This window comes from Myotis nattereri (genome assembly GCF_964212035.1).
Source record: "Myotis nattereri genome assembly, chromosome: 9".
NCBI lineage: Eukaryota > Metazoa > Chordata > Mammalia > Chiroptera > Vespertilionidae > Myotis > Myotis nattereri.
Window position 1 is genome coordinate 4,567,227 of NC_138084.1, and position 23,869 is coordinate 4,591,095.

A 23,869-nucleotide genomic window follows, 5' to 3' on the forward strand; every position below is an offset into this window, starting at 1 on the left:
CCACACACACGCCTGCCCACACATAGGTCCTGTGCACGGGATGTCACTCAGGCCCACGCCAGCCCCAAGATCAGGAGGATCCCAGCGAGGCAGACCCGGGTTCGAGGGGGCTGCAGTCCCGGGGCAGAGCCCAGCCCACACCCGCCGGGGGCTCCAGCCCCGCAGGGCACTGCTCCCTCACGTCAGGTTAAACTTTGACCGAGGAAATGATTGCCAACCTCTTCCCCAAGTGCCACCTGGCCCGTTCAGTTCCAGCCGGGTGACCGCCGTCTCGGCTGTCCGCACTTCTCAAGTTCATGCCGAGGAGGTGCCAGCGGCGCCAGGGCCGCCCGCGCAGCCTCGGGTCCCTGGAGCCTCCCGGGGCGACAGCTGCGAGCCGCCCGCCCAGCGGAGGGGCCGCTGCCATGCTCTGGGCTGCCGGGCGGGAGACGCCCTCGCTGCCCGCTGGCGGCCGCCCCGGGCCCTGAGCCGGTCGCTGCGGCGTGGGCGCCTGCCCTGGCCCCCGGGGGAGCGCCATGGCCTTCTCTGAGCTCCTGGACCAGGTGGGCAGCCTGGGCCGCTTCCAGGCGCTGCAGGCCGTGGCCCTGGCCGTGCCCCTCATGTGGCTCACCACGCAGAACGTGCTGGAGAACTTCTCGGCGGCCGTGCCCGCGCACCGCTGCTGGGTGCCCCTCCTGGACAACGGCACGGCCCCGGCCAGCGCCCCCGGCGCCCTGGGCCCCGACGCCCTCCTGGCCGTGTCCATCCCTCCGGGCCCCCACCGCGGGCCCCACCCGTGTCGCCGCTTCCGCCACCCACAGTGGCAGCTCCTGGAGCCCAACGCCACGGCCACCAACTGGAGCGAGGCTGCCACGGAGCCGTGCGTGGACGGCTGGGTCTACGACCACAGCACCTTCACCTCCACCGTCGTGGCCCAGGTAGGGCCCCCGACCGCCTCCCCCAGGCCTGGCACCTTCGCGGCCGGTCACTGCTTGCGGTCGGCAGCATGCGGACTGGCCGGGTCCCCGAGCTCCTCTCGCCGGCCAGCCCTCCTTGGCCACCTCCCCGGGCAGGGGGGCTGGTGCCAAGGCCCTGGCGGGTGGGACAGCAGGTGACACGGAGGGCACCCTCTCCCCAGCGGTGACGCAGGCGGCTCCCTGACATGCAAGCCCAGCTGCTCCGCCTGCCAGCGGGGCTCAGGGAAGAGTCATGAGGCTCCCAGGGGTGACCCGCCAGGCGCATGGGCAAATGTGGGCGCGGGAGGGGGGCCACCGCAGCCGCAGCCGGCGGGAAAGGGCCTCTGTAAAGAACCAGAGGGAAGTGGGAGGGAGGGAGATGAGTCCAGAAAGGGTTCGACCCTTGCCTGGGGGCAGTAGGGAGCCAGGGAGGGGCGTAGGCAGGGGTGACAGCCTTGGCTGTCCCACAGGCCCTGCCCTCCAGCCCCAGAGGGCACCAGGCTGCCCACACACCAGCCCCCGGGGCCTTCCCCTCGAGCTCCCCCCCCCACGGCTCCCCCCTCTCCCCGCAGTGGGACCTGGTGTGTGACGCGCAGGCCCTGAAGCCCATGGCGCAGTCCATCTTCCTGGCCGGGGTCCTGGTGGGAGCCGCGGTGACCGGCCAAGCCTCCGACAGGTGTGGACCCCTCCCCTCCAGGCCGGCCCGCGCCCGGGTCTCCCTCCCACACCCCCGGCTGTGCTGGGCGCAGGGCTCGCACCCTCTTGGCCTTGGTTTCCCCGAGTCTCCTGGGGGCTGTGGAGGGCTATGCTCTCATCAGACACCTGCGGCCGCCGCCCGCCTTCGGCTGCCTGGCTGCCCCGCTGGCAGGAGCGCATTCCCCTGAGGCACCATCGTGCCCACCTGTGCTCAGGAGCCTCCCGGACCAAGAGCGAGGCTCTGGCCCAGCTGGTGTGGCTCAGTGGATGGAGCGTCGGCCTGCAGACTGAAGGGTCCTGGGTTCGATTCCAGTCCAGGGCACATACCTTGGTCACAGACTCCTCCCGGCCTGGGCCCTGGTTGGAGTGTGTGCGGGAGGCAGCCAATCGATGTGTTTCTCTCACATGGCTGTTTCTGTCTGTCTGTTCCACTCTCTCTAAAAGATCAATGAAAACATATCCTCAGGGGAGGATTAACAACAACAAAAAATGTGGGTCTGGCCCCAGGTGCCATTTAAATTTATTTAAAAAAATATTTTTATTGATTTCAGAGAGGAAGGGAGAGAGAAACATCAATGATGAGAGAGAATCATTGATTGGCTGCCTCCTCCACGCTCCCCACTGGGGATGGAGCCTGCAGCCCAGGCATGTGCCCGCGACCAGAATCGAGCCCGGGACCCTTCAGTCTGCAGGCCGACGCTCTATCCACTGAGCCACACCAGCTAGGGCCGCGGGTGTCTTTAGCTTCCCCTCTGCTCAGTGAGCGAGCACAGCGTGGGCTCCGGTGTCACCTCCGTGGCCAATCCGTGGCCCGCCGTGGCCCCCCCCCCCCGCCTCCCGATGCACAGGTTCGGGCGCAAGCTGGTGTTGACCTGGAGCTACCTGCAGATGGCCGTGTGGGGCACCGCGACCGCCTTCGCCCCCACCTTCGCCCTGTACTGCCTCTTCCGCTTCCTGGGGGCCCTGGCCATCGCCGGCGTCATGATGAACACGGCCACGCTCTGTAGGTGCCCCCGCCCGGGCGAGCAGGGGAGGCCCACAGGCTCCGGGGGTGACCTGCGTGTCCCCCTGCAGTGATGGAGTGGACGTCCACGCGAGCCCGGGTCCTGGCCATGACCTTCAACTCCCTGGGCTACAGCTTCGGCATGGTGCTGATGGCTGCCGTGGCCTACGGCGTGCGCGACTGGGCGCGGCTGCAGCTGGCGGTCTCCGTGCCCTTCTTCCTCTGCTTTGTGTACTCCTGGTGGGTGCCACCCGGCCGGCCCACCCTCCGCCCAGGGGAACGGGAGACGCCTCCCGCGGGGGCCAGTCGAGTGCAAGGGGAGCGAGAGGTGCTGGGAACTGTGACTGCCTGGGGGGTGGCGGGATGTGGGACCAAAGACCCTTCTCCAGGCCTGACCCCGGGGCGAGCGTGAAGCTGTTCGCAGGGGTGTGGGGGCGGGGGCGGGGGCTCAGGCAGGAGGTGCAGCCATGGCGACAAGGGGAGGGTTGAGGTATCCGGGCACTGACAGTAGAGGAGGGGCCCTGGCAGGCTCGGGGTCTATGGCAGCGGGCAGGACTGTGCCCCTGTAGCTACTGGTGGCAGGGGGGGGGGCAACTTACTGCACCCAGACCCCCCCAACCTGGCTCCCAGGTGAGGCAAGGGAAAGGCCATGGAGTCAGGAGGGAGGCAGGAGGGGAGAACAGGGACCCCCCACCTCAATCCAGTGGAGGGAGGAGGGAGGAGGGAGGGAGGAGGGCCTGCTGGGAAGGCCGGCGGCTGAGATGGTGTGGCTGCCACATGTCAGTGCCCGTCCTGCCTGCCCGCTGACCTCACCTCCTGAGTCTAGGGCCTGTGGACACCAGTGAGGCCACCCCGTTGGGCAGAGGGTGAGAGGGTCAGTGAGGCTGGTGGAGGCCGGACCCTGGGCCACCCACTGGAGCCAGGCCCTGGGGTGACAGGCAGGGACCCTCCCACTCTGCCCTCCCTCCCGCCCCAGGTGGATGGTGGAGTCGGCGCGGTGGCTGCTCATCACGGGCAGGCTGGAGCAGGGCCTGCGGGAGCTGCAGCGGGTGGCCGCCATCAACGGGCAGAGGGCAGTGGGGGACGCACTGACCATGGAGGTGAGGCAGGGCGAGCTTCCCCAGGCCTGGACCCCACACCCTCTCCCTGACCCTGCACAGGGCCTTCGGGAGAGCCTGGCCCCCTAGGATAAGCGGGGGGGGGGGGAGCTGCTGGAGCTGCCAGTGCTGACAATGCCCCCCCCCTGCCCCCCCAAGGTCGTGCTCTCCGCCATGCAGGAGGAGCTCAGTGCGAGCCGGGCTCCCGCCAGCCTGGGCCACCTGCTCTGCGCACCTGGACTGGGCCTCCGGACCGGCGTCTCCACTCTGTGCTGGTAGACGCCCCCCGCCCACTGGGCCCCTCCGCCCGCGCCCCGGCTGCTGGGGACCCAGTCAGGGCTCTGCTGCGTCAGGCAGGGCCTCTGAGGGCTCTCGGCTGGTCCCGCTGGTCTGGGGTGGGGGCGGAGGGTGGCTCCGGCCCAGGCCCAGTGGCTCAGGCAGCTGAGTGCGGAGAGAAGAGGGGAATAAGGAGGATTCATAACGAAGGCGCTGCAGGATGAGGAGTCGGGATTCAACACCAGAGAGCACACCCGCCCTAGTTTGGAGGGACCAGGAGGGCGGGGCATTCTCAGAGCCCGGGAGCCGGGGCCACCCAGCGAAGAGGGAAACCAGCGAGGCCTCCGAGGGGGGCCTGGAGGGGACAGGGCACCCAGGGCACCCAGGGCAAGGGAGGGGGGAGCCCCCTGCTTCTCCCCTGGCCCCGCCTCCCGCCTCTCACCAGTGCCTCCCATGGCCAAACCTCAGGAGGCGCAGCGTTGGCAGGGCCCTGGGAAATGCGGTCCGCAGAGGCCGCCCTCCGCCCTCCAGCGCACAGGAGGGCGGAAGTGGGTCCAGAACAAACCAGCAGTGGAAGGCCCCGCCGCAGCCTGACCCGCCTGCCCCGCCCCAGGTTCGCCTTCGGCTTCACCTTCTTTGGCCTGGCCCTGGACCTGCAGGCCCTGGACAGCAACCTCTTCCTGCTCCAGGTCCTCCTCGGCGCCGTGGACATGGCGGCCAAGCTCGGCGCCCTGCTGCTGCTGAGCCGCCTGGGCCGCCGCCCCACGCAGGCGGCCTCGCTGGCGCTGGCCGGGCTCTGCATCCTGGCCAACGCGCTGGTGCCCCGCGGTGAGCGGGCCGGTCTGGGCGCCGTGGCTGTGGCCGAGGAGCCTCCCTGGGGAGGGGCCTGAGCCAGGAACACAGACCCCGGCCCCTCCCCTGCGGGTGCTGGACTAGCAGGGGGCGCAGCTAGGAAGGAGGCGTCTGGAGAGAGGGGGGGGTGGCCTGTACTGGGCAGGGGAGCAGGGAGGGAGTGGGGTGGGCGACACGGTGAAAACCGTGGAGATAAAAGAAGGACTCGGTGATGAGTTGTAGGGACAGGGGCAGGGAAATGGGGGGCGGGGGTCAGGGAGGACCCCCCGGGTCTGGCTCTGGGTGTCTGAGCGGGAAACAGATTGGGGGGATAGGAGCATGTGGCCATGAGGTCACGTAGGACGTGGTGCGTGTGTGGGGTCTGGGGACACCCAAGTGGGGGCGACACAGACATGGGGGAGGTCAGGGAGAGAGCCTCCAGCTGATGCTGGGCCCCGCCCATCCCCGTCTCCGCCCACAGAGATGAGGCCCCTGCGCTCAGCCCTGGCCCTGCTGGGGCTCGGGTGGATAGGGGTGGCCTTCACCTGCATCTCCATCTACACGGGGGAGCTCTTCCCCACCGTGCTCAGGTGAGGCTGGGCCCGGCCCGAGCAAGGGTGCCCTGGGCTGGGAGGGCAGGACGGGTGTTCATGCCTTGTCTCTCTTCCATGTGGTCTCAGGCTGACCCCCGTACCTCCCTGGGCGGAGCAGGGCTGGGCCGGAGGGGGTGGCCAAGGCCGTGGGTGGGCAGCGTGGCCCCTCACAGTGCCCCTGTGCCGGCAGGATGACCGCCGTGGGCCTGGGCCAGATGTCGGCCCGAGGGGGGGCCATCCTGGGGCCCCTGGTCCGGCTGCTGGGTGTGCACCACCCCTCCCTGCCCCTGCTGGTGTACGGGGCGGTGCCGGTGCTGAGCGGCCTGACCGCGCTGCTGCTGCCCGAGACCCAGCACCTCCCGCTGCCCGACACCATCCAGGATGTGCAGAACCAGTGAGTAAACCAGAGCCCAGAGCAGGCGGGCCTGGCCCCCACCCCACCCCTGGGCAGAGGAGAAGCAGAGGCCAGAGAGGGAGCGGACTGGCCGAAAGCACACAGCGCATCTGGGAGAGTGGAGGCCGAGGGCTGGGTTTCCCGGCTGACAGTGTGGGTTGTGTACCCCGTTCTTCGTTCTCCTGTGTGAGGCCCAAATGGCCCAGCTACCCCAGCTCCACCTCGAGAGAATCAGGGGAGGGAGCAGAGCCCTATGTGAGGGGGAGCCGAGGGCAGGGTGGCCATTGTTGGGTCTTCACTGGCCCCAGACTCTACGGCTATAGCCCCAAGATGCCTTCAGGGCTGTCACTGCCCATCGCCCTCCACCGTGTGCGCAGGGAGCTCAGTCCAGGGCCCTGAGAGCAGCAGGACCTGCTGGATCCTCAGGATGGACACAGGTCGGAGGTCAGGGGTCACTGCACCTTCGAGACACAACCCGTCCGCATCTTTCCTGAACAGGTCGGTGAAGAAGGCAGCACACGGAGCCCGGGGGCCTGCTGTCCTGAAATCCACGCAGTTGTAGGTTCCCGAGAGCCTGCGAGCGGCCGGGAGGAGCCTGCTGTCCTCCGCTGACGGCAGGAGAGCAAAGGCCTGGATTTCTGGGGGGTCCGGGGGCTGCCCCTCCAGCCAGCCCTGCTCTCACCGAGGAGCCGCCTTCAACACAGAAAGGGCAATGATGGTGTGACAGGCAGGAGGCCACCTAACCTTCACTCACGGCTGCAGAGAGGAGCGAGGCCAGGCCGGGGGACGGGCCAGCCTGTCGATCCCGGCTGCCCTCCTGCTGCCCGGGCTCAGCGGGCTCCGAGGGGATCATCACCGTGTCAAAGCCTCCCAGCTTCTCACCCAGCCCGAGGCCTCACAGTGATGGAATCTTGGCTCCTCAGCTTCACCCGAAAGGCGGCTCCTGCTCCTCCCCCAACCCCCCCCCCCCGCCCCCCACACACACACACTCCGGCCACACAGCCAGTCCCGCCCGGCGGCCTCGTCTTCTGCCTGGAATCCCCCTGCCACCTTCTCTACAAACGCCCAGCCTCCCAGACCCAGGCCAATGTCCTCATGCCAGGCCCCAGGCCCAGCCCGAGGATCTAACGAAACCCTTACCCACGGCCCCGGCCTGAGAGTTCCCGGGGGTCGGGGAGTCCCCAGCTCCCACTCAGAGGCGGGCGGGGGGCACAGGTGGGAGGGAGACGAGAGCGTGAATAAAGGAACAAATGTCTGGCTCTCACCGACTCAGCGACGGGCCCGGGGCTGCCGGGTGGGGGCTCCTGGCTGGGTGGCCCTTGCCCAGGCCCTGAGCGGCTGCCATCTCCCGCCCCCGCTGTGGGCCAGGCACCAGGCTGGCACCTCAGGGCATCATCTCATTCCATCTTTTCCTGAAGCCTTCGAGGCAGACGTTGCCATTTCACAGATGGGAAAACGAAGGCTCCAAGAAGCAGACTGCCCGTCACTCAGCCAGGAGGGGCCGAGTCAGGAGTCAGCCCTGGGCTGCAGGCGTCCAGAGCCCAGCTCAGGCCTCAGGTCCTGCGGCCAGCGATGCCCCTGCACCAAATGGCCTGAGGGGCCTTGCTGCCATCCTTCCAGGCGGTCACAAGCTTCCGGGGCCCAAGGCCCTGCCCTCTGGGCACTAGGGAGTGTCATCACCCTGGCCGAGTGCGCACCCTGCGGAGGGAGACGGGTGCCCCCTTGGCAGCAGCCACGGGCCTGCATGACAGCTGGGCGCAGCCCCCTGATGGCAGGCCTTCCCTTGGGGCACCACGGGCTCCATGTCCACCTCCAGGAGGGGACATCCTCCCAGAAGAGCCCGCACTGGCCGAGCTGGTGTTCCCTCCCTGGGGGCTTGCAGGGCAGGGCTTCCAGGTCCACGGCTTCAGCCAGACTTCACGGCTAGCTCCCCCCCCCCCTTGTTCCCCCGCAGGCAGACTCCACCCCCGGGCCAGCCAGACCCCGAGGGCCCAGCTCAGGCCCAGCTCAGGCCCAGGGGCTAAGTCCAACACCAGGGGCCCAAGAACAAGGAGGTGAGCCCGAGGGGACCGTCTCCTGCAAATGGGTAAACAGAGTCAACGGCAGGTCCGGGAATCTCTCCTCCTACAGCCAAGCCTTTGAGCCGCCCCCTGGCCGGGAGCTCTGCCTCCCTGTGCAGAGGGGCACTCGGCCCGCAGTCCTCCGGCTCCTGCACGGCCCCCTCCGGCCCCGATTCTGACGGGCTGTGCAGGCTGTTCTAGAATTTCTGAAGTAAGGATGCTCCTTCCCTTCTTGACACCCAAGGACACCTGCCTGCCTGTTTCTTCTTTGGCTGGTGGTGACGGGCCGGGGCGCCTGGGGAAGTCTCCGTCCCTTGGACAGAGCAGCGGCAGAGGACCCAGGGCGAGGCCAGCGCCCGCTCGGGGATAGGACAGCCTGGCAAGACTGTCCCAAGCCAGGGCCTCCGCCAGGCGTCCACAGGGGGCTGGAGCTGGCCTTGGGGATGCTGACCTCAGGCTCCGACTGAGCAGTGAGGGAAAGGGGGGACCAGAGCCTCCCCCTCCTGGAGGGGCTGGTTAGGAGGCCAGGAGAGGATAAGACCATGGGAACCCACACCCAGGCAACTGCGGGAGGACCCGCTCTCCTACCCTTGATAGGACTCGGGGAGGACTCCAGGACCCGAGGCTACGCCCCATGGTGGGGAGGGTCCCAGGACAAAGGCTGCATCCCAGGAGGGCGGGGAGCTGAGCCAACGGGGTGGGGCTCCAGCAGGGATTGAGCCCAAGGGCCTGGGGGGTGTCTAAGCTGAAACATGGGCCAGGTCTGTGAGCTGGAAAATGCATGAGACGAGCTGGGCAGAAGCAGAGCTGAAACAGGGTGAATCAGGCAGGGAAGGGTGATGGCCAGCCAAGGGCGCGAGAAGGCAGAGCCGGGAGAGGGGCAGGCTCCCCAAGCAGAAGGGGAGGCGCCCTGAGTGGCGGAAGCGTGGCTGAGCCACCTCTCGTGTTCAGGGCTTGGCGGGCCACCACCACCTGCACGCGGCTCTCCTGAGGGTGCCTGCCACCCGGCTCACCTGCCACCCCACCTCGCAACCGGGGGGCTTAAGGAACAGACCTGGCGGAAGAGCTGTCGGTCAGAGCATCGCCTTAAAGTGCAAGGATGCGGTTCTACTCCTGGTCCAGGCACTGCAAGAACCAACCAATGGCTGTCTCTCCCTCTCTGCCTTCCTCTCTTTCTAAAACAACAAAAACCAAGAGCCGTCTCTCGCTCGTCGGGGCCGTGGGCCTATTTAGTGTCTCCGCGAAGGAGCAAACCCCTAGGTGTGCCAGGGCCACTTCCTTCTGCAGGTCAGGCGGTGCCCACGGCCAGTCAGAGTGGACCCTGGAGGTTGTGGTGGGCACAGGGCCCTGACCCCTCAGGCTGGGAAGGAGCAGACTTGCAGTCAGGCAGGACCGGGGGCAGCTCTGGACCCGGCTACTGACTCACCCACCTGGAGACCCGGGAGCAGGCAGGGATGCTCTCCCCACCCAGGAGCAGCACTGCCCGGGGGCGGCGGCAACCCCAGGGACAACTCCGTGCTCCCGGCCCCGGGGCGTCGTCCCCCTTCGGAGGAGCGGGGGTCCTCCAGGGCTGACCCAACCAGGGCCAGCGACCATCCGGGCTGCTTCCTGCCCGTCAGCTGCGCAGACAAAGACAAATTGTCCCCGGAGCCCAACGCCATGCTTGGCCCCAAAGTTTGGGAGCTGCGTAAGGTACCGAGGCTCACGCCCCCGTCTGGGCCCAGCCCCCAGCCCGGCGCCAGGGCCAGGTCCCAGCAGCCCCCGCCCCGAACAAACGGCACGGGGCCTTCGGATTTGGAAAGTTTTTGTTTTCTTTTCCCACACATTTCCGGGGTTGGGGTGTTTTCCAAGACTTAGACACATTTGTTAACAAAGAGAGAAAAAAACTGGGGGAGCAGGGAGCCCGTGGGCAGACGAGTGACCCCAGCAGCGGGAGGGCACTGCCTCCTCTCTCCCGCTGCCGGCGCCCGGCGGGTGCCAGGCTGCTGCTCGGGCATCTGGATATTCGTCTTTAATATAATATCTGCATGTGCCTTCCCTCCCCCCGCCCCCCACCTGCTCCTCCAGCAGCTTCCCCCGCGATGCACCTCGCCCGCCAGCGGCACACAACGGAACAGGCCTTCCCAGGCCCCAGCCCCAGCCCCTTCCCCGGCGGCCCGGGAAGGCACCTCTCCCAGGTGGACGACGGAGTCCGGGCTGGGGGCCACCCACTGCCCCACCCCGCCCCCCACTCCCTCGCTGGGCCACTCGCCCACCCTCCCCCCTTCTCCCGCCGACTCTGGAAACCCAAAGGAGGAAAGGAAGGGAGAAACCAGACACACACAGAAATGGGAAGGATGGGGCCGAGAGACACTGCAAGCCTGGGGGGGGGGAGGGGGGGGCTTGGGAGCGAAGGAAGGCAGGAGGGACAGCGGGAGGAGAAAGAAAAGTTGGGGAAATTAACAGGACAAGGAGTGGACACTTTACAAAACCCCCAGCCTTCCTTCCCGCCCAACCCCACCAAAATAAAACTACCTCTTAAAAAAATAAATCAACCCGGGGCTGTGAGCACCGCCCTGCCCAGGAGCAGCGCTGAGGGACAGCCGCGGGGACTGACGCCGCCCCGACGGACGGACAGACGGACGGACGGACGGACGGCAGGAGGAGAGGGGCGAGCACGGGTTTTCCTTTTCTTTTTTTTTTTTTTGCGTTTCCTCTTCATGAGAGAAGTCTGAGGCAGCCAGGGAGCGGCCGCAGCGCCCGGGCGGGCGCACCCTCCTCCGGGGCGGAGGCCGGGCGGGCGGGCGGCCGGGCGGCCGGACGGCCGGGCGCCGGCAGTGGCGGGTCACACGTAGTACTCCTTGTCCTTGTTCTTCTTGGCCTTGCCGGGCGCCTTGGGCGCGGCGGGCGCCTTCTCCTTCACCACCGCGCCGTTGCTCTGCGCCGAGTTGCTGATGTAGTTGCGGCTCTGGTCCACCTGGTAGGAGCCCTCATCGCGGTTGCGGTACTTGTACATGGCGTAGAGCAGGATGAGGATGCAGAGCGCCGCGGCCGCCACGATGCCCACCACCATGCCCGTGGTGCTGCTGGACTCGCGGATCACCTCCACGGCGCCCGGCCCGCGCTCCCCCGGCCCCGTGGGGCTGGCTGTGGGCAGAGGGGGGAAGCCGGGGGCGGCCGTCACGCCGGGGCGCCGGGGCGGGGGCCTCCGCGGCTCGAAGGACGTGGGGGCCCCGGGCCCCGGGGGCGGGTTCTCCTGCAGGGGCTGCAGCGGGTCTCGGTGGTTCATCTTGCCCGCCGGCAGGTTGGGCGCCGGGGCCGAGGGGGCGAGCAGCACCCCGGGGGCGCCCGTGGCCCCCTCTGTCCTGAGGTTGGGCCGGGGGGCGGGCTTGCGGGGGGCGAGGAGGGTGGTGCGGTCCGTGGCCAGGGGGAAGGTGGTGTAAAAGTCCTCGTCGTCCGTGGGGGGGAGGCTGGCGTCAAAGACCTCCCCGGAGGCGAAGCCCGAGGCCTCGAGGGGCTCCTCGCAGTCGCTGTCGTCCTGCTCGGCCTGGCAGGGGCCCCCCGCGGGCGGGCGGCGGGCGGCGGGCGGGGGCAGGGTGTCCTGCGTGGCGCCCACGCCCGGGAGGAAGGGGTAGAAGGTGGGGGGCGGGGGCACGAAGGGGGACCGGGTGGCCACGGGAGGGGGGTCTAGGGAGTCCTCCGTGATTATGGGCAAGATTAACTCTCCTCCTAGAACAAGAGAGAGAAGAGAGAAGAGGGGGCGTCAGCGGGGGCCGGGGCGCGGGCGGCGCCACAGAGCGAGAAACAACAGCCTCACCCCCATCCGTCCCCCTCGCCCGGCCGCGCCGCGCTCTAAGCGGCAGCGGGTGCTGGGCACCCCGGGCTCTGGCCCTCGGGGTCTCGATTGTCTTAAGAAACCAAAAGGAACAGAAAGGAAAGGAAACCGAAAAGAAACGGAAAAGAAACTCTACTGGCTTACGACTTTAAACACATACAAGAGCAGCATTTAAACAAGCCTAACGACAGTATCTTTTAGGGTTTTTTCTAGATAGTTCTTTTTTGGCTTTTGTTTTTTTTTTTTCTTTTGTTTTTAAAAAAGAAGATAGCATACCACGGAATTCAGGCAACTTACATCAACAAATAGGCCGTGTGATTTTAGCATGAAGAAAAAAATTACAAACAGAGCTGTGTAAGCGGGTTCTCCCGGAAAAAAATAAGAAAAAACAACTTTTCCGTACCACGTTTCCTGTCTGCCTGCCTGGCGTCTCCCTCCCTCGCTCTCCTCTCCCTGTGCGCCTGGCTCCTGCACTCTCTCTCCTCCCTCGCTGGTGCCCTCTCCCCGCATTCAAGTGACAAAGCTGAAGTCTGCGGAGCGGTGCTGAGGGGGCTGTCACCCCCCTGGGTGTCCGCGTGCGGGGACGGGGCGGGGGGGGGGGGGCAGCGGGAAGGAGGAGTTGGGGACAAGGCACAGGAGGGCAGCTGTGTGTGTGGGGGGCAGCGGGAAGGAGGATTTGGGGGCGATGTGTGTGGGGGGCAGCGGGAAGGAGGATTTGGGGAGGAGGCACAGGAGGGCAGCTGTGTGTGGGGGGGGCAGCAGGAAGGAGGATTTGGGGAGGAGGCACAGGAGGGCGGCTGTGTGTGGAGGACAGTGGGGAGGAGGATTTGGGGGCGATGTGTGGGGATTGCTACAGGGTGTGAGGATGGGGGGATGTGCATGGGAAGGAGCCTGGAAGGCCATGAGCAGAGGAGAAACTGAAGGTGGGAGGTGACAGGTCCGTGAGGAAGCGTGGGCAGAGGGTCTTGTCCCGTAGGACCTTGGGAATGGCGTGAGAAGCCACGTGGAGGCAGGGAGATGGGGGCGGGGCAGGGACACACGATTCCTGAGCTTTCCCTAACTCCCAACTTTCTCTTTCTTCACCCTCCACCTCTGACCCCCACTGACTCCCCCCCGTCCCCCTCCCCAAACCCCCATGGGCCGCCAGGACCTGGCCAGAGCTTGACCGCCTCTGGCCCTCTTATTATTGTTAAAACAATAATAAAACAACGGAAAGAAGAAGAAAGCAAAAAAAGAAAAAGAATACATACACAGCCATCTGGGAAGGAAGCATTTGCTAATATAGGGCCCAAGGGAACTATTGGGGAGGGCTTTTGGGGGGTTAGGTCTAATGAAGAGGGACCCCAGAGCAGAAACTGCAATTCCCATCAGCCCCAAAGGGTGAGAACTACAACTCCCATTAGCTTTTGGAGGGGTATGGGCCACGTTTCCCACCAGCCCCTGGGTCAGCAACTACAACTCCCATCAGCCTACTGGGCCCCCCTCAACCCAAAGTGCTGCCATCTGCTAATGTTGGGTGGAAGGGAGCTGGAGCCCGGTTCAGGGAGGCTGGGGGGCAGGGGGGGGGTGCTGGGTGTTTCTCTCCAGCCCCCCTGCAGCACTTCCCAAGCCCTGGCCCCATCTGAGGGCTTCTCCCTGGTCTCTGCCGGGTGTGTTCCTCACAGATGGCACCACAAGCCCTCCACCCCTGTAGGAAGCACCCTAGGGCTCCGCTGCCAGGCCAGTCTGCCACTCTGCAGCCCGGCTGGCGGCTCACACCTCTGCTGATCCTTCAGACCACAAGCTCCAGCCACCTGGCCGAGCCATCCTCGGCCGCACTAGCCAACAGCAACCAAGATCTTGCCGTTGAACTCGAAGTCTTGCTGAGTACCTCGGGCTGCTTTTCTCACCAAGCTCCAATCCCTCCCTGAGCAGCGGCTCACCTGCACCCCAGATTACGAAGCCCCAGGCCGCCAGGCCCTCCGGGGGCTCAGCCACACTGAATCACGCAGCCAAGCGCAGAGGTGTGTTGTGGAGCTGGGACCATCCTACCTGGCTTTCCTGAAGAATGCTGAGCCTGGGGTGGGCATCAGGCTCGGTGAACCACTGGCCTACCCAGTCCCTCTGTGGCTCTGGGAGGCCAGGAAAGGGCCGAGTCTCAGAGGAGACCAGGCTCATCTCCGTGCTTAGTAGCCTGCCAGGCGGCTGAACCTAGGAGGCCACAGACCTGTTCTGTCGTTAAATCCTGCGTGGCCGTGGGCTCCTTTCACTTTCTGGGCCTCCATTTCCTCGTTTATAAAATGAGGGTGGGACCAAGGCCTGGCTCCCAATCGCCTCTGGCCGACAGATGAATGCAATTTGTCCTCCCCTCCCCGTCTGAGCCCAGACCCAGAGGATGCCAAGCACCTGGTCCCTGGGTAAGGGGCAAACTCAGCTCTAAGGAAGCTGGCAGGACACCCCTCTGGATGGACCCTAAACGCATGTGGGGACCTCACCGCTGGCCCACCCCACCTGCCCCCTCCTGACCTTTGCCTTCTGTTCAGAACACCTTCCCCTGCTGATGTCTCATCGTGCGAATCCAGCCAATCACCTCCTCCTCCGGGTTTGAACTCACTGCCAGGAAAGGCCGACGGCCCCTCTGTCTCCCTGACACCCAGCACTGGGCCTGGCCAGAGAGGGGGCTCGTGGTCTTGTCCAGGAAGGGAAGGCATGTTCATCAAGCATTTCCTCTGAGCAAGGCCAGGCTGGAAGGGGGTGAGAGCCCCACTCCCTGGCCAGGGCAGCCGGGTCCTGAACACCGTTTCCCCAGCCCACCCAGGAGCCTTGCCCTGCGGGCCCAGCTCTCACCCCGAGCCATCCCTACTTTAGACCTTAAACTAGACCACCAGTTGTTCCTGGAAACTTCAGGATTGAGGCTTGCCAGGCCCAGGGCATAGGATCAGGGGTACTTGCTGGGGACACCTCATGCCCTAGAGCAGCGGTTCTCAACCTGGGGGTCGCAACCCCTTTGGGGGTCAAACAACCCTTTTCACAGGGGTCGCTTAAGACCATCGGAAAGCACATATATAATTACATATTGTGATGAATCACTATGCTTTAATTATGTTCAATGTGTAACAATGAAAATACATCCTGCATATCAGATATTTACATGACGATTCATAACAGTAGCAACATTACAGTTATGAAGTAGCAACGAAAATAATTTTATGGTTGGGGGTCACCACAACATGAGGAACTGTATTAAAGGGTCGTGGCATTAGGAAGGTTGAGAACCACTGCCCTAGAGGCTGACCAGGGCACAGGCCACGGCTCCCTACCCTCCTTCTCACCCCCATCTAGATGAGGGTATGCGGGGGCATCAGGCCTCAGGCCACAGACAAATCCTGCCCAGCCTGGGGCCCCACAACCATCTCCTCCAACCTGTTGGGTTTTAGGTCCTCAGGACACACTGGCTCCCAGGTTCCCCTGCGCCGCCTCTAGAGCCCCCAGGCCTAGTCACACGGACCTCTTTCCCCTTCCCTTCAACTCCCATCTGCTCCCTGGCCTCCATGCCTGGGTGCCAGTCCCTCCCCTGCTCTCCTGGGGGCTTTTCAGGGCCTTCATCTGCCCAAGGCTTTGAGAGCATCTCGGGAGGCTGTCCTGCCTTCACTGCTTCCCCCACACACACCCCCAGCAAGAGAACGGCTATCAGACCCCACGCTGCCTCCCTTCCCTGACGCTCTGAAGCTGGCCTGGGCTCTGGGGCCGTCAAGTCTCACACAACGTGGGTACTGGGCTTTCCTGGGCCGTACACTGGTCCCGGAGCATCAGGCAAGCCTGCCCAGTGAGGACTTAGGAGGAGGGGTGGGTCCCCAGATACTCCTCACTGGGGAAGTCTAACTGGGGGCTCCCCAGGCCGCCCCTCCCGCTGAGCATGTGGGGGTGCAGACTCACAAAGATGTTGGTGCCTGGGACCCTGGGTGCAGCTCCACACCAAGGGTGCACGCTGGGTGGGGTGCCCCGGGTCTGGTAAGGACGCCAGCAGCCTCCCTTCCCTCCCCTCCCCCAGGCAGCTGCGGCATTTGGGAAATGCAGGTGCACTTACCACGGATGCCACCCCCTCTGCTCTGAAACTGGATTTCAGTTCCACTTGCTAGAGGATTCCCTTCTGGCAAGGAGACCACCAGCCATCACTAGGCACCTCCTCCCCTAGCCACCCCCCCTCACCCCCCTATCGCAGGCCCACACGCTGAGCCCCGCTGCCTTTAGGGAACAGAAGAGCCCTGACTGGGAATCTACCCACGAATCCCACTCCCACCAAACAGGATGTACCTACCCCCAAAGGGGTGTCTAGAACTGAGGCTGGATGTCAGAAACCAAGCAATCAGCTGGCTAAGGCCTCAACCACCAGGTGCCCTGCCCAGGCTGAGGGCAAGGCCAGTAGCCCACAGGGCATTTGATGCAAATGAGAAAAAAGGCAGCCATTGGCCGGCCACAGCCTGCAGGTGCGAACAGCATCTCGGGTGCAATTGGACAAAGGCATCCTGTCCTCTTGGTGAACACAGCCCCGCCCTCCGGGCCCAGGGCCCACGGCTGGGCAAGCAGGGCGCTGGCTAGACTTCAGCCCTCACTCACCTTATCCAGCAGAGAGCCACCCGCGTAACCGTGCGCCGTGACCTGAAGGACAGGGCCCCTCCCCCCCCCGGAAACGCCAGCCCAGCAAGGGTAAGCATCAAGGTGGATTCAAGGTCAGAGACGGAGGCGCTTGTGTGCACATGTGCAGGAACACACCCTCCGAGGGCCTGCTTCTGGGCACTGGGCGTGTCTCTGAGCACGTGCATACCTGAACCTCGATGGGTCTGAGCATGTGAGTGCGCATGTCAGCGAATCTGACTCTGAACAGACATGTGTGTACATAAGCGAACCCCTGGCTCTGGCCTGAGCTCGTGTGCGCAGGTGTGGAAGCGTGGACGTGCCCCGCGGGTCTGCGCGCACGCCCTGTGCTTCCGGGGTCACCTCTTTCCCCAAACTCATTTTCCCCGTCCGCTGGGTAGCGAGAGTAACCTCCCAGATTCCCTCGCACTTAGGTGTGGCCGTGTGACTGAGCAGTGGCAGTACCGGCCCGTGAAAGCCTCCTGTGCGTGACCCTCCACGCCTTTCCCCTCCTTCCCGGGACCCTGCGACCACCTGTTGAAAACGGGGGAGCCCCCACATGGAAGGAGGCTGGATTCGCAAAGCGCCCTTGAGGCAGAGCCTGCTGGTCAGGCGCCCGGGGCCTCCCCTGCGTAGAAGCTTCCCTTGTCGGAGTGAGATCCTAGGGCACCTGTTACAGAAAAGGATGCTGCTCTCACAGGCACTGCCCCAGAAATGGTGCCACCGGAGCCTGCGGCCCTCATGCAACCACCCAGGGACACGGAGCGGCGGCTGGACAGAGGAGCCAGGTGACGCGGCTGCAAGGCTGTGGCACCAGCGTCCTGATGACCAGAAGGCGGCCGTGCCGAGGCAGAGGCACCGGGGTCCGCGCCAGGAAAGAAGCCGGGGCGACTGCCGGCCTTTGCCGCCTGCTTTTTGTAACATAGACAAGCAGGAGGCAAAGTCCGGCAAGAATGTGGGGCTGCAGAGATGAAGGGAAGAGAGGGGCCCAGAAATGCGGGGCCTGAAGTGTCCGAGGAGCCGCTGCTCCCAAACCCCAAGTCGTAAGACAAGATAGAAACCGGCTTTGGGGGACCACAGCCCGGAGCTTCCACCCGGCCCCGGCCCAGCCCGGGGTGGCCGCCTCCCACCAACTGCTGAGTCAATGCCCTCAAGACAGTCACCTCTAAGTCAAGACAGGCCTGGGCGCAGGAACAGGAAGTGAGCTGCTGGGAATGGTCTAGAACAGCGGTTCCCAACCTGTGGGTCGCGACCCCTTTGGGGGTCGAATGACCCTTTCACAGCGGTCGCCTAAGACCATCGGAAAACACATATATAATTACATAGTGTTTGTGATGAATCACTATGCTTTACTTATGTTCAATTTGTAACACTGAAATTGGGGGTCACCACAACGTGAGGAACTGTATTAAAGGGCCGCGGCATTAGGAAGGTTGAGAACCGCTGGTCTAGAAGGATCCCTGGGTGTGGCTACTGTCACTGTGAGCCTTAACACAACCTTTGGGGCCTTTCAAACAAGCAGGAGCCGGAAGTGGATGTCAACGCTACAGGCCCCAGAGGACATTCCTCCGACACCCTCTGACACCCACTGCAGAGATGGCCCTGGGGAGGGGAGACCAGGAAGCGCCTTCCAGGGGGAGCGCCAGGGCCCCGGAGGAGAGGGCGTTTCTCCCAGCAGCAGAGGGGGGTTTAAGGACGACCCTGCCCACCGCAGGCGCTGCCCTGTGCTCTGTGCTGGTGGACTTCTTTGGGCCGGGAGCCGGGAGCCGGGAGCCGGGAGCCAGGAGCTGGGAGCCGGGAGCCAGGCGCCGCCGCCTCCCACTGCCCTTTTGGAGTGGGAGGTTGACGGTGGGGACTCTGGCCACCACTGTGTTCTGGGTGTGTGCTGAGCTGTGAGATCAGTTCGTGGGTGCCAGACCCCACATGGGTGCCGAGGAGCCAGGCCAGTGCCCCATGGAGTGGGCGGCCACCTCCCCGACATCCTCACCTTTGAGGTCACAGCCCTAAGTGGGTGGGTTTTCGGTGTCCCCCTTGGGGAGGGGTGGGTGTGCTCTGTGGGTGGGAAGAATGGAATGGATCATTGGTGACCTGACAACCAGACGCAGCAAATACATCACTAGCTGGTCACTCTCTGTGTCTGCTTCCTCCTGGGGGCACAGCAAGGCCACACCTCCCGGCCTTCCTGGAAGGTAGGTTGTGCCATGTGACAGCTCCAAAGGGCAGAATCGGCAGGAGCCACGTGCACCTCCCGCGCAGGCCTGGCCCACAAACCCGCCCCTTCGCGAGCCTCCCACACTCGGGAAGCCACCCCGTGAAGATGGAGCAGCTTCAAGACGGAAGGAGCCTGGGCCCTGCGTCTGCACTTGGGGAAGAGCTGCCCGCACACAGGAACACTTGTGCATAAGTTCACGTGACGGGGAAATAAATCTGTGTTACACCACGGATGTTGTGCAGCGCACCTGTTATAGAACTAGTGTTACCTTAACACATCTGTGCCTGCGTGAATCTGAACTCAGTGTGAGTCCGAGAATATGTGCCTACCCCTCCCTACGCAGTTGCACGGCTTAAGTGCAATAGGAGCTGTGTGGGCCAATGTAGACCCGTGTGAGTGTGCATGTGAGCATCACTGTGGGACTTGGCACGTGTATGCATGCCTTGAGGGGTCTGAGCATGTGTGTGTGTCTCTGAGCACATGAGTGTACATGTATGAAGGAGCTGTTAGTCTGAGCTGAGGTGAGCCTCTCAGGCTCTCTCCTGGCCAGTCGGGGAGGGGTGCCGGTCTGTAAGTCAGAACAAAAGTGTGCAAGGACATGGATCCCTGGATCTGGGCACACAGAGCCTCCCTGGAATGTGCACACGTTACCTCGTGGTCACCGCACAGGTGCATCTGTGTGCACACAGACACGCTCTGTGGGAATGAGTGCACATGTAGGCACCTGAGAGCATCCCTTTGAGGGTCTGAGCACAAGTGTGTACTTGGGAGGAGCTAAAACGTACACTGCTGTGAGCCCGAATTCCTGCATGTTTGTGCACGTGTGCACCTGTACCTGGGCGGGTCTGAGCACACTGTGTGTGTAGCTGTTCTGAACATGCATCCATGCACCTGCAATTCTAAAACCTCTGTGAGCAGCTGGAAGTCTGTGTGTGTGTAGGATCGTAAAGGTCTGAGCACATGTGTGCACCTGTGAGCTGAGCATGGATGTGGAATTCTGTGAATCTGAGGACATGTATATGTATGTGCCTCGATGGCTCTGAGCACGTACGTGTGTGTACATGCTCAGGCCTGAACATACAAGAGCATCGTGTCTGAAATATGCGAGTGCTCCTATAGATCTAGCATGTGCACTCATTCCCACAGAGCGTGTCTGTGTGCACACAAATGCACCTGCACGGTGACCACGAGGTAACGTGTGCACGTTCCAGGGAGGCTCTGTGTGCCCAGATCCAGGGATCCATGTCCTTGCACACTTTTGTTCTGACTTACAGACCGGCACCCCTCCCCCACTGGCCAGGAGAGAGCCTGAGAGGCTCACCTCAGTTCAGACTAACAGCTCATTCGTACATGTACACTCATGTGCTCTGAATATGCATGAGGAATTGTGCATGCCTCGACAGATGTGTGCGCGAGCGTGCCACAGTGGGTCTGCACATGTATGTGCAGCTCTGAGCACATGCAAGTGCTGTGGTGCATTCAAGACACGCTGCATGTGCATCTTTGTGTGGCTGAGCCCCTGGGTATGAAACTGTGGGTCTGAGCAGGTGGGCATCTGTGAGTCCACGCCTATGTGTACATATATTTGGAGCTCTAAGCACACATGTGCAAGACTGTAGCTGAGTACATGTGTGTGCCTCTGTTGGTCTGGGTACAAATGGCATGTGCTCTTCTAGTTTTGAACACATGCATGTACCTGTGGAAGTGGACACATGTGAGCTTGCTGGTAGGTCCGTAAACATGTGCATGGATGTGCTCATGCGTGCCTCTGGCCAGACTTGTGCGTGCGTATGGATGTGAGCCAGGCGCTTCCTGCGGGCAAACTCAGATCCCTACAGTGGCCAGGCCCGCAGCAGTGTGTGGGTCAGGCGCTGAGACTGCGGGGCGGTGGGTCCGTTACCCACTGGGAGTGCATCCGAAGGCACACCCACACAAAGAATGTAAACACTGCGTCCAGCAAGCAATACCCTTTGTGACAGGGCTGCCAACCTCAGGTAAAATGACCGTGTTAGGTGATGGTCTCACCCAGCTAGGGGAGGGGCCATGGAGCCTGGGGTCTGTGCAGGCTCAGGTCATGGGAAAGGGTGGAAAGATGAGCGGGGATGATCCTGGGCTTCACACCTGGACCCAGAGAGGAGGATCTGACAGGCGGAAGGGGTGCAAACATCCTGGGCTCAGCCCCTGGCAGCCACAGTCTCCCGCAGGCCGCCTCCACCTCCAATGCTGACCTCGGGCCCGAGGAGGCCTGGTCCTGTGCCAGAGCAAAAGCCTGCAGTGGGCAGCCTGATCTGGATCCGCCTGGGGAACCCTGCAGTTGTCCTGGTCCTTGCCTGGCCCCCCATCAGGATGACAAGAGTCCAACCTGAAGCATTTCAAGTGCAGGCGGGTGACACGTGTCTGGGGAGCCTGTGGCTTCTGTGGGTTTCCTCCGGGGGCTCAGCGTGCATTCTGTCTTCTCTCTCTCTTACTTTAAAGCTGGGAGCCAGGCTAGCCCACCACCCTCCCCCTACCTGCTGACTTCTATCCCTTTCACCTCCACCACGTACGCAGTCCTTTTCCCAGGCAGAGCTGTCAGCAATCAGTGCAGTCCCCTCAGCCCTTCCTCATCCCCTCCTCCCAGCACAGCCACCTGCACCCTCAGCATCACACGAGGCCCCTCGAAGACTCGTCGGGCTGGGGCTGGGAAGCTAGGACCTCGGCGGACAGTGTGTGGCCCTGGTGTGGCCCAGGGAGCCTGTCTCTGCGTGGTGGCCACCTGGTCCTCACTCCTCTGTGGGGTCCTGGACACCTCCTCTCACCCTGGCAGTCCCCATCCCAGAGTGTGGACACAGCGCACGTGTGCAAACACGCGAGGTGGGGCCAAGTGCAGCCCTGCACCCCAGAGCCCTACCCCAGGGCTCTCATGGACCATCCGTCACCGTCACGGAGGCACGGGCACCCACAGGAAACCTCAGGGAGTGACGAGTCGGAGGGATAAAGCCAGTGGAGGAGGGGTGCTGGGCTCCCGCTGCCCGATGCCAACGCTACGTGCAGTGTGAGGGTGCGAGGGAGGGAGCAGCCGCACAGAGCGGACTCCACAGTGGAGGGCGGAGGGCGTCTGCTCCAAGAGCACAGGCCCTTGGCTGCACATGGGGGGGCCTTTGCAGCCCAGCAGCCTGGGGCTCCCCAAGTGCCGTGGGGCCCAGGGCCACTAGAAAGATGCCCTCAGCTTTGGTCTACAGGGGGACATAGAGGGCAGTTGGGCCTCAGCCTCTGGGCGTGAAGGCCTGCACCCCAGAACCCCACCTTTGGTCTCCAAAAGCTGAGCCACTGCCGCAAGGCCCCACCCATACCCCTTCCGTGGTTGTAGCCCACCCTCCATGTGAGCATCTTTTCTGGGGCTGGCAGACCCCCCGGGCCCATCCCCCTGGCCAGGTTCACAGGATGGACCCCGGTCACCCTGTCCACCTCGGCTGACCACATCACCTCCCTGAGCCTGCATGTACCTGCCCAGCCTCCAGCCTCCCGGTACCAGCAGCCCAGGTGCCAGCTGCTGGAAGGCCGTCGGGAGACGCCTCTGGAAACCTAAGCAGGGGATGCGTGCTCCGTGGGCTGGGCCAGGCTGCGCAGGGCCCCTGCTCCGGATGGGAAATCTGGTCCCTCCCCCTTTCCCACCCTCAGCCTCAGGCACCAGGACCTCGGCTCCTCTCAGCCACCCTCCACCTGCTCAGTTGAGCAGCTCTTGCACCCCCTGTGCCACTCCCCGCCCCACAGTTCTCAGTCGGCACTCAAGGCCCACCCTTGCTTTGCCAATCTGGTCTCTCTCTGGGGCTGCGCTGGAAGGAGCAAGCAGAGGCTGGACAGCCACCCCCGGGAAGCCTTCCCTCCCAGCCCTGCCCTCCTATCCAGCTACTGCCCTGGCTTGGCTTGGCAGCCCTGGCAGAATGTCTGCCACCCCCCGAGACTGAGGATGAGGAAGCTTCAGGATCTAGCAGCAACCTCCTCTACTAGTGACCAAGAGAACACCAGGCTCAGGGACTGATGGGAGTTGCAGTTCTGGACCCAAGAGCTGATGGGAGTTGTAGTTCTTAAACCTGCATTCCCCATCCCCTCTCCCCCAGGGCTCATGGGAGCTGCAGTCACTCAGCTTTCTAGGGAAAGGTCTCCCTCTTTCCCTCCCAGCCTCCCTTGGCTCTCAACCCCAGACCCCAAGCTAAGGACCCGGCTACCTCTGAGGGCTGGGGCACCAAACACCAACTGCCTCACCGGAGGGCACTTGAGGGACCTGGGGGGCGGGGGGGGGGGGGGGCAGTAGGGAGAGGAGCTATCAGGGAAAGCTAAGGGCTGGCAGCAGGCCCCTTGGGCTTGGCCAGGTGGCAGGGACAGTCACCCCCCTCCCGTCACTGTCACAGTGGGCCCGGGGCAGGGGAGGGGGGAAAGGCACTCACCAGTACTGGGCTCACACTCCTCCAGGTCCTCGTCATCGCTCGGACACTCAGCCGAGGCCACCAGGAGGTCATCTGTGTTCTGGGGGTGAGAGGAGGGGTGGGGGAAAGAAGAGGGGTACAGGTGGGTCAGCAGACCCCCACCTCTTGAGGTATAGGATGGCACATGGTTAGGGGTCCTGGGCTGAGACCACACCCTGGTCCGTGCCCAGCTCTGTCATCACTTGGGTAACCTGGGCCTTCATTTCCCTCGTTGCAAAGGGAGAGTAAACAGCACGCCCTGCAGCGGCTCCCCTCAGCTCCTGGGCATCTGGGGAGACTGGACACACCTGGGACCTCAGGGCTCAGGCAAGGTCCCCACCATCAGGGGCCTCTGGAGGCCAGCAGGGGCTGAGACGGGGAGCAGGGCCTGGGGGGCTCCTTAGCTCCAGCCTGACAACCCCATCACCCTCATCTCTCTCCCAACCCCCTTCCCTGAGCCGGGGAACCAGGCTGCACACAATAATTAGGGCTGTGGTTGTCATGACAACGGGAGTCGACTTTGTCAGCATTTTGTCTCCTGATTGCAAAGAAAGAGAATCCCCAAGATGAGTGAGTGTAAGGGGGGCCCTCTGGGGGTGTTGGGGAAAAGACCCTGGGAGGGAAACCCAGGGTCCAGGCAGGAAGGGAGCCTGGGAGACTGCCAGATGTGGGGGGAGGGCCTGACTGAAGGTCAGGATGGGAGAAGTCTGGGGTGGGGAGGGGAGGAGTTAGATCCTGCCTCATCCCCACCCCCTGATCTTCAGACACTGCCGCCCTCACCCAAGGGCTGGGCAGCCTCCCCTGGGGGCCCTCTCCACAGCCATGGCCCCAGGGTCCCCCCTCTGCTGCTGCCCATCACCCCGCAACTGCATCTGAAGGCTCTTCTGGCCCATGTTTGA

General features: G+C 63.9%; 2 protein-coding genes across 10 annotated transcripts in view; one reads left to right on the plus strand and one right to left on the minus strand.

Annotated features, from left to right (window-relative positions):
• Positions 1-515: 515 nt before the first annotated feature.
• On the plus strand, positions 516-7,086 carry SLC22A12 (solute carrier family 22 member 12; the record flags this gene model as incomplete). Of its 3 annotated transcripts, none has more annotated exons than XM_081098088.1 (10): positions 516-917; positions 1,508-1,611; positions 2,480-2,634; positions 2,706-2,874; positions 3,611-3,734; positions 3,891-4,006; positions 4,621-4,835; positions 5,320-5,428; positions 5,622-5,825; positions 6,324-7,086. In XM_081098088.1, the coding sequence occupies 10 exons, from the start codon at positions 516-518 to the stop codon at positions 6,385-6,387; spliced, it is 1,662 nt and encodes a 553-aa protein (XP_080954214.1). In that variant the 3' UTR covers positions 6,388-7,086. The 3 variants fall into 3 exon arrangements, with proteins under 3 accessions (XP_080954214.1, XP_080954215.1, XP_080954216.1); XM_081098089.1 differs by having other exon boundaries at positions 2,480-2,532; XM_081098090.1 differs by lacking the exons at positions 2,480-2,634; positions 2,706-2,874.
• A 2,590-nt stretch (positions 7,087-9,676) lies between these two features.
• NRXN2 (neurexin 2) overlaps positions 9,677-23,869 on the minus strand; it is a 96,873-nt gene continuing 82,680 nt past the window's right edge. For 5 of the 7 annotated variants that reach the window (XM_081099783.1, XM_081099782.1, XM_081099781.1 and 2 more), the window contains 2 exons: positions 22,953-23,031; positions 9,677-11,593 (listed from right to left, as the gene is read on the minus strand). In XM_081099783.1, coding sequence (XP_080955909.1) covers positions 10,710-11,593; positions 22,953-23,031 — 963 coding nt within the window. In that variant the 3' untranslated portion in view covers positions 9,677-10,709. The remainder of the gene's footprint in view (positions 11,594-22,952; positions 23,032-23,869) is intronic. The other 2 variants (XM_081099786.1, XM_081099787.1) reach the window with 1 other exon arrangement.